Source organism: Podarcis cretensis (genome assembly GCF_951804945.1).
Source record: "Podarcis cretensis genome assembly, chromosome: Z".
In the NCBI taxonomy this organism is placed as follows: domain Eukaryota; kingdom Metazoa; phylum Chordata; class Lepidosauria; order Squamata; family Lacertidae; genus Podarcis; species Podarcis cretensis.
In genome coordinates this window covers 2,655,357-2,671,118 of record NC_137184.1, presented here as the reverse complement: position 1 = coordinate 2,671,118, position 15,762 = coordinate 2,655,357, and the positions used below count along the sequence as shown (strand labels likewise).

Sequence of the window (15,762 nt, the reverse complement as noted above, 5' to 3'; positions counted from 1 at the left end):
GTAACTGGAAAATTCCATTGCTTTAGCTGAGATTCCTGCATTGGTTGGGCTGGATGACCCTTGGGGTCTCTTCTATGGTTCTATGATTCTAGGCCCACGGCCCCAAATCCTTAAGGTTTCCAGGTGAGACATTCTCCCCTCACACCTCTGCAGCCACAGTGTAGGATCTCTTCCCCACCCCCACCCCGCCACACCACGGTGCCCTCCTCCCGGGGTGGGGAACACGCAAGGTCTCTCACGTGTTACAAACCTTGCAGACTGACGTTATCAGGGTCTTGCGGGTTATCAAACAACGGAGAGTAATCCCCATAGAACTCCGAATAAGCCCCACCTTCATCGCCTCTCACAGAGCCGGCTGAGGACGATGACTGCAGTGACGTCTGAGACTGGGTGAGTTGGGAGCAGGCCCGCAGGTTCCCCTGGTCTGCCTCAGGCTTCTCGAGCGTCTCTGCCCCTAGGAGGAGTTCCCCGTTAGCCTCAGCCTTGGGGCCCAGTTGGGAGTCAGGCAGAGGGAAGCTGTCCTTTTGGGACTCTTTCACATCTGTAAGGGATGGAGAAAGAGTGAAGGTTATTTATTCAGTGCAGTCACAGAAGCATGCCCCGAGAGGCTCTCAAGACAACTGCTCGCTTCCCCCCCTGCCCTTAAGAGACAAAATTTGCTCTGATGGATTACCAACCAAAAAAAAAAAAAAAAAAAAAAAGCTCAGATTACAGCGGAGTAGTGGAAAATAGGGTTTGGTTTGAGCCCAACAGTATGTACAAAGTCAATTTTATGAGCTACAGTTCAGTAACCTTTTTATTTGGTTTTACAGTTTGTTCAAAATGAGCAGGTTCCTTTTTCTTAAACCTTTCTTAAGTTCACAAAGTAATTGAAATACTTTACAACAAAACAAAGCAAAGCATCAGGTAGAGACTTGCTATTACAGGTCCACAGTATGTGCTTGGATGTGACATTGAAACATGAAGAGGTTCAGTCTAAAGCCAGATAAGAAAACAAGATTAATGTTCTCACAGTGGAACGTTCTCCCTCGGGAGGTTGTGTCCTTCCTTGGAGGTTTTTAAGCAGAGGTTTGGAGGCCATCTGTCATGGACGCATTAGTTGAGATTTTGCATTGCAGGGGGTTGCATGAGATGACCCCCAGGGTCCATTCCAACTCTACAATTCTATGATTCTTACCAACATCACTGTTCTCCAGAGACTGGTCTTCCTCTGAGACCTTGAGGAAAACCTCTTCCAGGGTGGTGTCCATCAGCCCAAAACTGGTCAGGTCTAGGTCATCCAAACTGTGCTCCAGGTGCTAAAGAAACAGAATGGGAGGCAAGGGGAGGGGAGTCAGCACAGGTGTGTCCATCTAACCTCCACTAGACACCACACACTGCTAATAGTCAAAATATTCTGAGCATCCTTCTTTGAGCACACCACCCAGGCACAAAGTTTCCATGTCATGGTATGATGTTATTTGTGGAACACCTGTCCTGTTGGGATGGGCAAAATGAAGTTACACATTCATTTATTTAGCAGATTTGTATCCTGCTTTTCAACTAGAGCCTTCCAAAGCAGCTAACTACATTTAGGAAAAGAGAACTAGACTCCCTAGAAATTAACAAAACAATGATCAGCATTCTATATTCTAAACAACGTTTCTATGAATATGGAGGGAAAAACTCCAGATTACTAGCAAATAGATGTAGGAAAAAAGCACTCAAAACAAGAATACACTGCATCACCAAAAAAGACGGCAACATAACATTCTCCCCTGAAGAAATAACCTCAGAATTTGCAGAATTCTACTCCAACCTATACACCTCCCATAACCCAGAAGAGAAGGAAATCAGAACATTTCTAGCAGGACTGACCATGCCTACCCTAACTTATGAGGAACAGGAATTCATGGACAGCCCTATCACCCCAGAGGAAATAGATGTGGTCCTCAAAAACCTGAAACCACACAAAGCCCCAGGCCCAGACGGCTTCACAGCAGAATTCTATAGGAAATTCAAAGAACCCTTGATGCCCTACATGACCCGCCTATTCAACGACATCATAAAAGGGGGCCCCATCCCCAAAACCTGGACCCACTCCAAAATAGTCTCCATCCCAAAACCACTAAAAGACAGCCTCAAAGTAGAATCATACCGCCCAATCTCATTAATAAACCAAGACTACAAGATATTCACATCAATCTTGGCCAACCGCCTAAAAATCTTCCTACACAAGTTAATAGCCCCAGACCAGACTGGCTTTGTCCCTGGCCGCAATATAACAGACCCCATCAGGAAACTACTGAACCTGATCGAACACAGCAAGGCAACGAAACTCCCATTGACAATTATGTCCCTAGACATCCTCAAAGCCTTTGATTGCTTAGAGTGGAAATACATATTAGCAGTACTAACTAACATGAAATTTGGCCCCAACCTCCTACAAATCCTCAAACAAATATACTCCCAAGCCTCAGCAAAATGCAGAATTAACAATATGGATTCTAATACTATAGCTATCCAAAGAGGCACGAAACAAGGATGCCCACTGTCTCCCTTCTTATTTATCCTGGCTCTGGAACCCTTAGCAATCCGCATCCGAGCAGCCACAGACATCAAGGGAGTGGAAATAAAAGGCAGAACCTATAAATTAGGGCTCTTTGCAGATGACCTAATGGTGACAACACCAGACCCCATAAGCACAGCAACCTGCCTAATCAGAGAACTCAACAAATTTGCAATGGTGTCGGGCCTACAGGTAAATTTTACAAAGTCAGAAGCTATGTGCTTCAACACCCCTCCTCACACCCAAAAAGAGCTCACGAAGGTCACCAAAATAAAACTCTGCCACACCAAGTTCAGATACCTAGGGGTACAAATAACCAGAAACCTCAACAGGTTGTACCTCCACAACTACAAGCCCCTGTGGCGGCAAATTAACAAAGACCTAAAGAGATGGAATAACACGAATTTCACTCTCTCAGACAAAATAGCCATGATCAAAATGATCACACTCCCAAAACTAACCTACCTATTCCAAACCCTCCCAATCTGGATCCCCTCAACCCAACTCCGCAGTTGGCAGAGAAAACTACACTCTTTCATCTTCTCACATAAAAAACCAAGAATAAGCCCCAAATACCTGCACCTCCCCACCTCAGAAGGAGGATGGGGAATCCCCAACATAGAAGCATATTACATTGCCAACCAAATACGTCATATAATTCCATACATACTAGAAGATGAGACAAAACAATGGGTACACCTAGAGAGGGACACAATTGAAAATACCTGCACCACAACATACCCACTCCTCCCAAACAAACTAAAGAAAATTCCCACAACACTTAACAGGTACACACAGACCATGCTCAAATCATGGAAAACACAAATAGGCAAACTATCCCCAACCCCATCCCCACTAATCCCCCTGGCGTACCACCCATTATTCCACCATGCAGCACAAAACCTCCAGATAAAAGCCTGGCGAACCAAAGGCTTATATCGCCTAATAGACTTTTATAAAAATAACAAACCCTTGTCAACACAAGAAATACAAGACAAACTAGAAGACACCCAAATGCCCTGGTTAACACAACACCAACTACATGCCCTCTTAAACAACCCAACAGTAAAATCAGCAGCAACTAGGCCCCTGACAACCTTTGAAAACCTCCTCCCAACAACAAAGGGAAATGGTAAAGGGACGGTATCCGCAATATACAAAATACTACTCCAAAATCCCGCAAATCCCCTAGACGCAATCAAAAAACAATGGGAGAATGACATAGGCTATGAGATTAACCCCACTCAATGGACCAGAATGTGGTCTAAACCCCCCTTTAAATCCATATCAACGAAAAGAAAAGAACTCACACTGAAACTCACCTACAGGTGGTACCTAACACCAAGGAAACTAGCGCTAATACACCCAGGAACCTCACCAAAATGCTGGAGAGGGTGCACCTCCACAGGCACATACCTCCACATGTGGTGGGAGTGTCCCAAAATCCAACTATTCTGGACAACAGCCATGCAAGAAATATGTAAAATAACAAAGCAAGTATTAGACTTCACCCCAGAATTGGCCCTACTAAACATCTTCCAAGACAACAATGCCCATTTACACCACAAAGAACTCATAACCCACCTACTTTCAGCAGCCAGAAACACCATAACCAGACACTGGAGAGACCTGTCAGGAGTAAGCATGGACCAATGGTACCAAATAGTATGGGAAACAGCCCTACTAGAAAAATTAACTAACAAACTGAAACTGACACGGGGACAAACAGAAGAAGACACCTTCACCCCGGTATGGCTCCCCTTTATCACATACACAGCCCAACAGGACAATGACAATAATCCACCAACAGCATACAAATCAATATGGCTAACTTGATCCAAAACACCCACCCACCTCACTCACACACGAAAACAAAGGTCACCACAGCCAATCACAAACAAACAATCACATCCTAGGCCAACCCCAACCTCTCTCACCACCAAAGGAACACAAGTGAACAACACAAGCACGCTGACACCAAACTACATACATTAAGCATAATAGAAACACCGCTACCCCACCCCACCCCCATCCATCTCCCCTCCTTCCACCCTCCTTTCTTCTTCTTTTTTTTTCTTCTTTTCTTTTTTCTTCTCCCCCTAATGCCTCAACAAATGAAATGGATTTGTAAAAATGTTACACGGGGAAAAAAAATAAATACGAGGCATTACACTTACACTGTAAAACAAGAAAACCCTTAATAAAATATATTTTTTAAAAAACTACATTTAGGAAAAATGCAACAGATGCATCAGGCACCACACGTTCACAAAAGTGAACACTGAAGCAGATGTTGGCTGCCACCAGATGCTCCTTTCCACATTTAATATGGTAGCAGTTGGCTCTGCAGAAAGAGGGGAAAGCCTGACTGGAGCAGGCCCTGATCTTGCCTTCCACGTTCTTCAGACAATGCACAACTACCTTTTGGAATTCACAGCCACAAGATGTGCTGATAGCCACTGATTTAAAGGGTGCTAGCAGTGCTTTTTCTTCTTCTTTTTGGGGTACTTGAGGGTATGCAGTACCCACACCCCCGCCCCATGTTAAAGGTGTGGCACTTAATCTAACAACTTCATAGTGAGAACTGGTACCTTTTTTCTATAAAAAAAGCACTGAGTGCTAAAAAATAAAATAAATCACGGATGAGAAGGCTATCAATGGCTCCTAGTCATGATAGCTATAGAGTATTCCACATTCAGAGCCAGTCTACCTCCGAGTATCAGTTGCTGGGGAGAGTAACAGAGGGGATGAGCTATTGTCCATGACCTAATTATTGGGTTCACATAGGCAGCTTGTAAAACAGTTCACAAAAAGAATAAAACATCTATTTGAAACATTCAAAAAATAATTAAAATTACTGATACTCTAAAAACTGCATTAAGACACATGTCAATGTTCTACATATTTGGGTAGACTCATCTAAACAAAAGATGTTAGTGAGTGCCAAAAACAAGTACAGTGGAGGAGTCTGCCGGATGTCAACAGGCAGGGAGTTCCGAAGTGTGTGGGTGCTGCCACACTAAAAGATCACTTTCTTGCAAGTGCGGAATGAATATTATGTGGGAACTGTAACTGTGCTGGTTCTGCAAATAGAAGTGGTTGAGTGGGCATGGGACAAGGCAATCTCGAAGGCAAATTTCTGTTTGCTGGAGAAAGAAGTGGAGATCTCAACGCAGGAATGCAGAGATCAGACACCTTCACTGTATGTACTCTTTTCGGTTCCTACCAAAAACATTCTTGTTAAAATAAGCCTACCCAGATGTTTAGAAAGTTGAGGTGAGTTTAATTCTGTTTCTAGTCTACTGTTTTAATTTTTTGAAAGCTTTGATTTATAGCAGTTAATCTTTGTCATTGATAATTTTATTATCTTTAAAAAAATGCTTTGAGGGGTGCTTTTTTTTTGCAATCAAGCGGCATCTAGGTTTTATGCAATAAGCAAACAAGAAAACCAACGAACAATCCATTATTGTTTTAAAACATTTCTTAAGTGCTTACCAAACAACCGCCAAAGCCCTGTAATTCACATGCCCAGGCCTTTGAGGGTGTCACTACAGATCCAAAATTTAAACCAAACCCTTTGGGCCCCAATTTAAAGATGTCTGCAAATGGGACATGAAGGCTGGCAACATTAATGCCCCCCCCCATATAGGAATCACTAGCAAACGACCACAGTGCCTGGAGACAGACAATCAGGTCGTGCATCCACAGCAGTGTCCAGAGGAGGAATGACAGCTGGGAGGAACACAGAAAGAATAAACGCCATGGTGCATCTGCAGCAGCACACCTGGGCACCTTCCATTGTCCCAGCTGCAACAAAACATGTCTCTCCCATATCAGTCTCCACAGCCACAGCAGGCGCTGCAACTCTTCAACAGTTTGACTTCACCCCCAAAAGTGCACTCCTCCATTGGCCCATGAGACAGATGGATGCCAGACAACCAGTCCTGTCCACCCCCCTTTTGTTTATTCACCAGCTGCCTGGTACCTGGAAGAGCCTTTCGAAACAGCCCTTCTTGACTGCTTCACTGGGGAGGATGTAGGAGAGCTCTGTGTTGGTGTTAGAGATGAGGAGGCAGGAAGCAACATACTTCTTGATGAACTGTGTGACTCGGGCTTCAGAGCAAGGGCTGATGGAAGACTGGCAGGGAGAGCTGTGGGTCTGCCCAGAGTCTAAACAAAGAGGAGGGGGCAGGGGAGAAGTAGAAAAAGATTATTTATTTGCTGTCACCTTATATCAGTTTACAACCAGGAACATTAACAAAAATACACATATGCATATCATAAGCACGTAAGGACATAAGAATAGCCTGTTGGATCTGGCCAGTGGCACATCTAGTCCGGCATCCTGTTTTCATGGTGGTCAAGCAGATTCTTCAATGGGATACCCGCGAGCACAAGAGCCCTCTCCCTCCCCTCCTGTGGTTTCCAGAAACCGGGATTCAGAAGCATTTATTGCCTCTGACCATGGAAGCAGAGCAGAGCCATCGTGGCTAGTAGTCATTCATAGCATTGCTCTCCTCCATGAATCCTCTTTTAAAGCCATCCAAGTTGGTGGCCATCACTGTCCCCTGCAGGAGGGAGTTCCACAGTTTACAACGATGTGCTGCGTGAATAAGTACTTTCTTCCGACATGAATGGTCCAACATTCAACCTCATTTGATGTCCACAAGTTCTAGTGTCATGAGGGAGGGAGAAAACTCTTCTCTATTCACTTTCTCTAATCCAAAAACATTGTCACCTGCACTGTGGTTGACCCTGAAGCAGAGTGACCATAAGAGACTCAGCAGAGCAACAGGGGAGGGAGTGTTTGATGGGGTGTATTAGGTCTTTCCTAGCCCCTTGACAGAAACTACAGTAGAAATGGACATGCTAGATAGAACAGTTGTCACAAGGGCAGCAGCCATTGGGTTTTTACTGCATCTTCCATCTAATCAATTAAACCTGGCCAAAGAGGAAGGCTTCCTATATTTAGAGATAGTTAACCATCGCAAAGTATGGCTTTCCATCCTTATGGGTTGGTGGGCCCAGAAGAGTTGGGGAGTGTCACCCAATAAAAAACTGATGGCATATAAAACCAGGAAAGATAAAAATAAGTACTTCCTCACACAACACAGAAAAGCCTGATGGGATTTGCGTGGTCCAATAAAGACCTCCATCTGAGGTGGCTTTAAGTGGAAACTAGACAAAGATGTGGGACAGGAAGATGAGGAGGAGCAGCCTATCAACAACCACTGATGCAAACTGCTATATGGAACCTCCATGTATAGGGGCAGTCTGCACCCAAGTATTAGAAACTGAGCACAAACAAACAAGGGTGGCCAGAGTCAAATTGCTCTTTAAACAAATAATGGTTGTCTGGTTCTGGAGCCCCTGAAACCACGATGCCCAACACTGACCAGCATTGGCTCGGGCGTCCGACTGCTTCTTAACGACGGTAAGCTTGTACCCGTCACCGTAGGTGCTCTTCAGAAAGAGGGGGGACCCACAGCACTTCAGCTTCCCATGAGAGATGATGGCGATGCGGTCACCCAGGAGGTCAGCCTCATCCATGTGGTGCGTGGACAGGAGGATAGTCCTTCCTGTGGGGAAAGGGTGAGGGTTAGATAAAGGGGCTGTCACAGAGTCACAAAGGACAGGGCAACAGCCCCTCACAAACGGACACATTCCTTAACCACAATGTTCTGGAGAAATACAATCTTCTGCATCATGCACTCACCTTCACTAGAGGTTTTTAAGCAGAGGTTGGATGGCCATCTGTCAGGGATGTTTTAGCTGAGAGTCCTAAAATGCACGGGGTTGGACTAGGTGACCCTCAGGGTCCCTTCCAACTCTAAGATTGACTCTAAGATCCTTACTGATACAAATATGAACTAGTTGTCCACCCCAAGGCTCACATTCACACTGTGCATTTAAAGCAGTGCCAAGACGCTTTGCAGTGTTGGCTCCAACCCACCCCACCCCATTCCAGAAAGGTCAGCCGAACTGACACAAGGGAAGGAAAAAGGATGATGATAATAATAATAATAATAATAATAATAATAATAATAATAATAATTTTTATTTATACCCCGCCCTCCCCGGCCAGAGCCGGGCTCAGGGTGGCTAACACCAGTAAAATTACAATAAAAACATAATAGGGGAAAAAGACAACAAGACAATTTAAAATACAAGTTAAAATGCAATTTCAAATGCAGCCTCATTTTAAAAGTAGCCCATGGATCAAAATCGTAAGGGGAGGGAAACGTAAGGGTCAGACTGAATCAAAGGCCAGGCGGAACAGCTCTGTCTTGCAGGCCCTGCAGAAAGATGTCAAGTCCCGCAGGGCCCTGGTCTCTTGGGACAGAGCGTTCCACCAAGTCAGGGCCAGTACTGAAAAGGCCCTGGCCCTAGTTGAGACCAATCTAACCTCCTTGCGGCTTGGGACCTCCAAAGTGTTGTCATTTGTGGACCTTAAGGTCCTCCGTGGGGCATACCAGGGGAGGCGGCCCCGTAGGTACGTGGGTCCTAGGCCGCATAGGGCTTTAAACGATGTGGCTTGGTAGCTGGTACACCCCACCTGTCAAGCCCCAGCAGAGTGAGGCAGCACCTATTTATCTTGCTTACCTTGTTTGTATTTGAGGATGAGGTCCCAAATAGCTCTCCGTGCATAGGGGTCCACGCCAGCAGTGGGCTCATCCAAGATGACAGCCCGGGACCCTCCGACAAAGGCAATGGCCACCGACAGCTTCCTCTTCATCCCTCCTGACAGCGTCTGCACCAGGGAGTGGCACTTGTGGGTCAGCTCCAGGTCTTCAATCATCCTGGAGGAACACAATGACATGGGTAGGGGGGTTTAGTCTTCCAAAGTGGCCAAGTCCGACCCTAGAACTTTGTAGGCTCCTCCACAAAGGGATGGGAGGAGGATAGCATTCCCTTTGCCCCCCTCCCAAATGCTGTCCTCCCCTCTTTCCACCCCAAAGTATGATTAATTGAGCCTATCCCAACCTGGTTTGTGTCTCCCCGCCCCATAACCTGGTGTTTCAGGCTACAAAATGGCCACGCTAACTGGCTGGTGGGAATGGCACGCCAAAACATCTGCGTCCTCATCAAGGGCACTGGGTTGGGGCAGACAGGATTAATGTCTGGGGTTGTACAAATAATAATATGGGAGACCTGAAGATGAGGTTAACCATATGTGCACCATTTCTGAATTCTGGGTGCATGTGCAGGTCTTCAACCCCAACCTACATAGCCATGGGACACTGTTCCTGCCAGCCACTGTGGTTCCCTCCCCTGCCAGGGTCGATTGCTAAACATGAGATAGAATCATAGAATCGCAGAGTTGGAAGGGATACCAAGGGTCATCTAGTCTGTTATAGGAATTCTAAGGTCTATATATATATATATATATCCCATTACACATTCCCTCCCTTACTGCTCTGCTGAATCTCTTAGGCTCGCTCTGCTTCAATTAGCCAATCCCAGAGCAAGTGGCAATGTTTTTGGATACAGCCGTTATCATTAGACTACCCATGATTGCCATATATATATGCCATATATATATATATATATACATATATATATTATACTGCTTAGCATTATCATCATTTTTAGTTGAATTAATGTATATTTTTCATTAAATCTATTAATTGCTATAAAATGTTATAATGGTCTGTTGACAGCAGAGGAAGTGTCTGGTGCAGAGGAGAGGGATGGGCTGAGCCTGCCTACTTGTCCATCTCCTTGCGTATCTCCTCTTCTGCCATGCCTTTGAGCTGCGAGTAGAACCACAGGTGCTCCTCCACAGTCAGCTTGTCAAAAAGCACGTTGTGCTGCGGGCACATGCCCAGGTTCTTCCGGATCTCATCCATCTCCGTCCGGATGTCGTGGCCATAAATGGTAGCCGAGCCAGAGGTTGGAGGGAAGAGGCCTGTCAGGATGGACCTAAGAGGGAAGGGAGGGAGAGACATCATCAAGCCACACCCACCTGCAGCCCATCAACACAGGGGCAAAGCCACAAGGTCATTCATTATTTCATTTCATTTCATTATTTCATTTCATTGTATTTGATAAATTAGGCTGGCTCTCTCCTTGCTGTCCTTCTGCCGGCAGGTGAAGACTTTTTTATTTCAACAGGCCTTTGGGAGCGGACTGGAAAGGGCTACTGCTGTTAATATTGTTGTTATTATTGGTATTTGCATGTCATGGACTGGCTGGATGCAGGAGTGGTGGAAGGAACTATTAGAGGTTACTGTCCACACACTTTCGCTGCACAGATACTCTTTTAAACTGTTTAGCAGAGCAATCTTCCTGGAAGCAGTGGACAATAACAAAAGTTGTTCTAAAGATGACTCACAAACTCTGTGAAGTCTCGGTCAAGAGATGTTATTCCCAGACCGGGTACAAGCATTATGGTAGCAAATACATTTTCGATGGTTAAAATAAACAGCAATTAACAGCACACTTTCAAACAAAAGTCTCTCTTATCTCCCACACTTCGTAAATTACAGGAACGGTCCTTCAACAGATTTTACAGGCAGCACTCTTTCGTCAGACACCTGCCATCAGGCGTCTGCAAAAACGAAGCCGAGTGGTCTTCTTCTTATTGGCACTTCCAGCTGATGCTAATTAGGCTCAGAGTGCCACTCCCATATGTACAGGAAAACTCTGGAACCTTTTAGAAACTTTCTACTTGTTTCTGGAAGAATGATTCCCTAACAGGAACCAGCTGGGGAACCACCAGAGGAAGGCTTAGAGTCCAGGGATTGGTGGTAGGACAACAATGAGTGGTCACAGGGAGAAAAAAGAGGCAAGGGGAAGTATTGGAAGCTGAAGGGGTAACAGGGTTTAGTGAGAGGTGAGAGTCTGTGGCAGAGAGAAGTCCAGAATCAGAGGCAGAAGCTGAAGCAGGAGAAGAGGGAGGCCAAGAGGCAGAGATGAGCCACACTGGTGAAGGCTCTGGAGGAGAAAGATAATTGGGGCAGTTTCCTTTCTCACTGGCAGAATCTGCACAGATTTAGCAAGGTATCTGATGGACTTTGGCCTCTCCCTGCCACCCAGCCCCTGCCATCCTGCAGTTTTGTGATTTAGGTGCTCACCAAAACCCAAGCTGACACACTTACATGGTTGTGGTCTTGCCAGCTCCATTGTGGCCCAGGAAAGAGACCACCTGGTTCTCGTAGAGGTAGAGGCTCAGCTTGTTCAAAGCCAACTTCTTGTCTGTCTTGTAGATCTTGGTCAGTTTGTCCACACAAACCACCAGTGGAAGGTGGGTCGGCTCCTCCTCAATCCCACGAGTCTCGTCTGTATGCAAAGCCAAAACGTTGGTGTGTGTGCTGGTTACTAGCCAACATGCCACAAAACACAGAGTGCTAAGACCACCCCAACATGAGTTGCAAGCTTGCAAATAGCAACTACAACAACAAAATACTAGCTGGTACAGTACGATCACATTTTATGTGGGGGTTATGTTTCAGGGATGATATGTATACTGAAAAACACATATACTCAAAGCCCCCTTCCCCAGAACCACCCCGTGTGAGCATCCTTACTTTTTGAAGCTTTTGAGCTCTCCACTTTGCTTATTTGGGAAAGGCCCACTCAGCACATGGGCTCTTGCGAAATCTCGCAGGGTGACCGAGTTTCTGTAAAATCTTCTAGAGCTGGTGTGCTGAGAGGACCTTGCATGGTAGGCAAGGTGGAGAGCTTAAGAGCTATTTAGCACCAGGTTTCCTTGGGATGGAAATGGTTTTTAAGTTCTCTGCACACATTTGGCTTGTGCAGTTTCAACTGATCGGCCTTCAACCATGCAAGTTAAATTGCATAAGCTGAGGTTGTGATTGTACTGTATTCTATGTTTCCACACTGTCCCCAGCCATCCAACGGGGAGGTTCTGCTTCTCTGTCTCACCCAGCCTCCTGTTCTCCATGGCACAAGCTTGGTCTTCCTCCATGACGCTCAGGCGGGTGGTTCGTGACCACGGCCATGTCCATTCCCATGTCTCTGTGCGCCCATTTCCCAGCCAGTAGGATTTCTGAAAGGGGAAGTACCAGGGCCTGGGAAGTCCATACATTCCTATAGGGAAGGAAGAAGAATTGGCATGAAACTGGAGCTAGGACTGGGGCAGAAACTGTGTGCTGCAGAATGATGTGGAGATGTGACCAGAATAGGACTGGAGAAGAACCAGGTTCAAATCCCCTCTCAGCTGTGAAGCTCACTGGTGATTTTGGGTCAGCCTAACCTACCTCACATGGGACACGGGTGGCACTGTGGGTTAAACTACAGAGCCTAGGGCTTGCCGATCAGAAGGTCGGAGATTCAAATCCCCGTGAAGGGGTGAGCTCCCATTGCTCCGTCTCAGCTCCTGCCAACCTGACAGTTCGAAAGCATGTCAAGTGCAAGTAGATAAATAGGTACCACTCCGGCGGGAAGGTAAATGGCGTTTCTGTGTGCTGCTCTCGTTTGCCAGAAGCGGCTTAATCATGCTGGCCACATGACCCGGAAGCTGTACACCGGCTCCCTCGGCCAATAAAGCGAGATGAGCGCCGCAACCCCAGAGTCAGTCACAACTGGACCTAATGGTCAGTGGTTCCTTTACCTTTACCTTTAACCTACCTGACAGGATTGTTGTGTGGGAAAAAAATGGGAGGGCGGGGGACCATGCACACCTTTTTGAGCTCCTTGGGGGGAAATGGTGGAGGGCAAATGCAATAAAATGGGATGAACAGAGGAAGATTTGAAAGTGAGCCTGTATGTTAGCCTAAGTCAATGGCAGTAGGAGACTGACAGATCTCAACCCTCCTCTCAGCAGGAGGCTGAGCAACCCAGCAAAACCGGGTCTCCTCACCCCTTACCCCCGCACATACCTGGGTGTACAGCCTCAATGTACCATGTCAGAACCCCATAGACTACGGCGTCAATGATCAACATCATCATGGAAAGGAGAAGGTTGAAGTCATCCCCTTCCACGGGCGACTGGCTGAAGGTGTGCCACTGGATACCCACACCAGCCACCTCGTAGAGGGCGAAGTACTTAGAGCCCAGACCAAAGGCAGTGGTGGACATCAGAGACTGGAGGAGAACAGGGGAGGGAAGAGGGAGAAGAGACAAAGAGATGCTGCAGGGTTTTATTGGATTAAATATTTGCACGCTGCTTTCCCAACAACTAAATGGAGCTCATAGTAACTCACAACAATTAATGAGTTAGGAGGCATCCGCTAAGCCAGGATATATGATGTGCTAGGCTGCATCCACACTATAGTCAGAATTCTACACCAGCACTGAAAACTGAAATGTGGAAGCCAGCATAAATCATGCACATGTCTGCATAATTAATCCTCCTCTTTATGCTTCAGGAGTGGGAGTAAAGAGGTCACTGAAGTCCACCCTGGGCTGAAATTTTTGGAAATACAGATCAGTCCCACTCTTCAGCAGGTTTCAGCAGCAGTTGCCACAGAGATTTCAATCTCACCATTGTAAGAGTTAGAAAACCAATTAAAAAGAGTATAATGGCAAAGCTGTTCTCAAGAAACAAAATTACTGGGGCCAGCATCAAAATCTGCTTGCAGGAAGGTCAGGTTTGGAAAACAGGACAGTAATTCCTTAAGAAACAAGGAAGCTGGCCAGGAACAAACACCTGTATACTCCCCACCCCCCAAATAATTGTCTGAATTGGAAGATGTCCTGCATAGCAAACAATGGCCTGTGAATCTAGCCAGCAACTAGAAAGGCATTCTCAGCACATATGGGGCTGACAGGCATAACCATGTGTGACTCACTTTCCCTTCCCCTGGTTGCCAGCAAGTTACATGACCACAGATGCTATCACCACCGCCACCGCCCCTGTCTGGGTGGCTACCACATTAGCTACTCACAGCAATGCACTTCTCAAATGCGGTAATCTTGTCATGCGCCACCTCTTCCCGGATGGCGACGTACATGTAAGGGACGTAGCTGAGAAAGTAGATGATGCCTCCACAGGCCGAAGCCAGCTTGGCTTTGGAATACAGCACTGACACCAGGAAGCTGAGGGAAGAAAGAGACGGGCATGCAACACAAATCTGCATTCTCCCACTGAATGGAAAATGGCAAGTGAACAGTCTCAGGGATGGTTCACCAACCACAGAAGCTGAGCCAAGCCATCAGAACGGGTGGCAAAGCTGCGCCGCTGTTCCAGCACCCTGCGTGGCACAGCAGAGCACCTGAGATTGCTGAGGCTGGCCTCAAAAGGAAGTGAGGCTGGGCATTTGCTGGATGCCATCATGCGCCCCAGGGGCATAAATATGGCTTGGTCAGGTTGATCCTGGGAAATCGTGCCTCTTGCCTCTGGCTCAGTGTGGCTAGGAGTCAGCCCATCTGAAAGTCCATGCACTCCCTGGGCCACTCCTCTGCTGTTCTGGGTGGCTGGGCGACACACACAGGCCCCTCTGGCGAAGGAGCAAGGTGGGGGTACTGAAATATCTCCTTGCCAAGGGTGCAAGGGAGCCTAGGTACACCTCTGAGATGTCCCAAGGAAGATGCCCTTGATTCTACTTTTAGAAAGGATGCCCAAGACAGCAGAAAGGGACTCTCCACTTGCATGCCCAGGTTAAGGGGCCTGACTGGAGCTGCACAGCTGAAATCCAGGAGCTCCTGTCACCCACTTGAGGCACCAGCCCTGCCTCTCCATGGTGGCCACGCCGGGATGTAACAAACCCATGGGGTGAATTCAAGACATGGATAAATTTGTGCAATTAAAATTAAAATTAATAATTTAAAAGTTACTTGTGCAAATTGTGTGTGTGTACGTACGTACGCACACAAAAACACACACACACATAGAAAATATATACACACATTCACATATTATGTCAAAGGGCTGTATGAAGACCTCTGAAGCATAGTTTCTTAAACTATCAGCAGCCCTGATCAGTCTCACCAGGGTTACAGGGTTGAGAACAAGTGTGGCATACTGGGAGAGGCCTCGTTCTTACTGAGGTGCCTGGACCACACCACTTTTTGACTGTGCATGGGACTTTCATGCCTAAAGGCTTCTTTATACCTCCACCGCAAATTAAGAAAAACCACACCTGCCTATAGAAAACTAGCATATCACCTTCTCCCTAGCCTGATAGTTTTTAAATGCACAGGGATTTTTATTACTAAGGCCAGAAGAGTGGTAGAAGAAACAGGTGAGGCAGAAAAACGATCTGAGCCCCCATGGTAGGGGAGGAGCCCACATCTGGTCATTTTTCTGC

General features: G+C 46.5%; 1 protein-coding gene across 3 annotated transcripts in view; it reads right to left on the bottom strand.

Moving 5' to 3' along the window:
- ABCA2 (ATP binding cassette subfamily A member 2) overlaps positions 1-15,762 on the bottom strand; it is a 108,914-nt gene that overhangs the window by 31,658 nt on the left and 61,494 nt on the right. For 2 of the 3 annotated variants that reach the window (XM_079961864.1, XM_079961865.1), the window contains 10 exons: positions 14,401-14,551; positions 13,393-13,597; positions 12,437-12,601; positions 11,650-11,830; positions 10,259-10,471; positions 9,152-9,348; positions 7,945-8,127; positions 6,534-6,718; positions 1,178-1,298; positions 251-541 (listed from right to left, as the gene is read on the bottom strand). In XM_079961864.1, coding sequence (XP_079817990.1) covers positions 251-541; positions 1,178-1,298; positions 6,534-6,718; positions 7,945-8,127; positions 9,152-9,348; positions 10,259-10,471; positions 11,650-11,830; positions 12,437-12,601; positions 13,393-13,597; positions 14,401-14,551 — 1,892 coding nt within the window. The remainder of the gene's footprint in view (positions 1-250; positions 542-1,177; positions 1,299-6,533; positions 6,719-7,944; positions 8,128-9,151; positions 9,349-10,258; positions 10,472-11,649; positions 11,831-12,436; positions 12,602-13,392; positions 13,598-14,400; positions 14,552-15,762) is intronic. The other variant, XM_079961866.1, reaches the window with a different exon arrangement.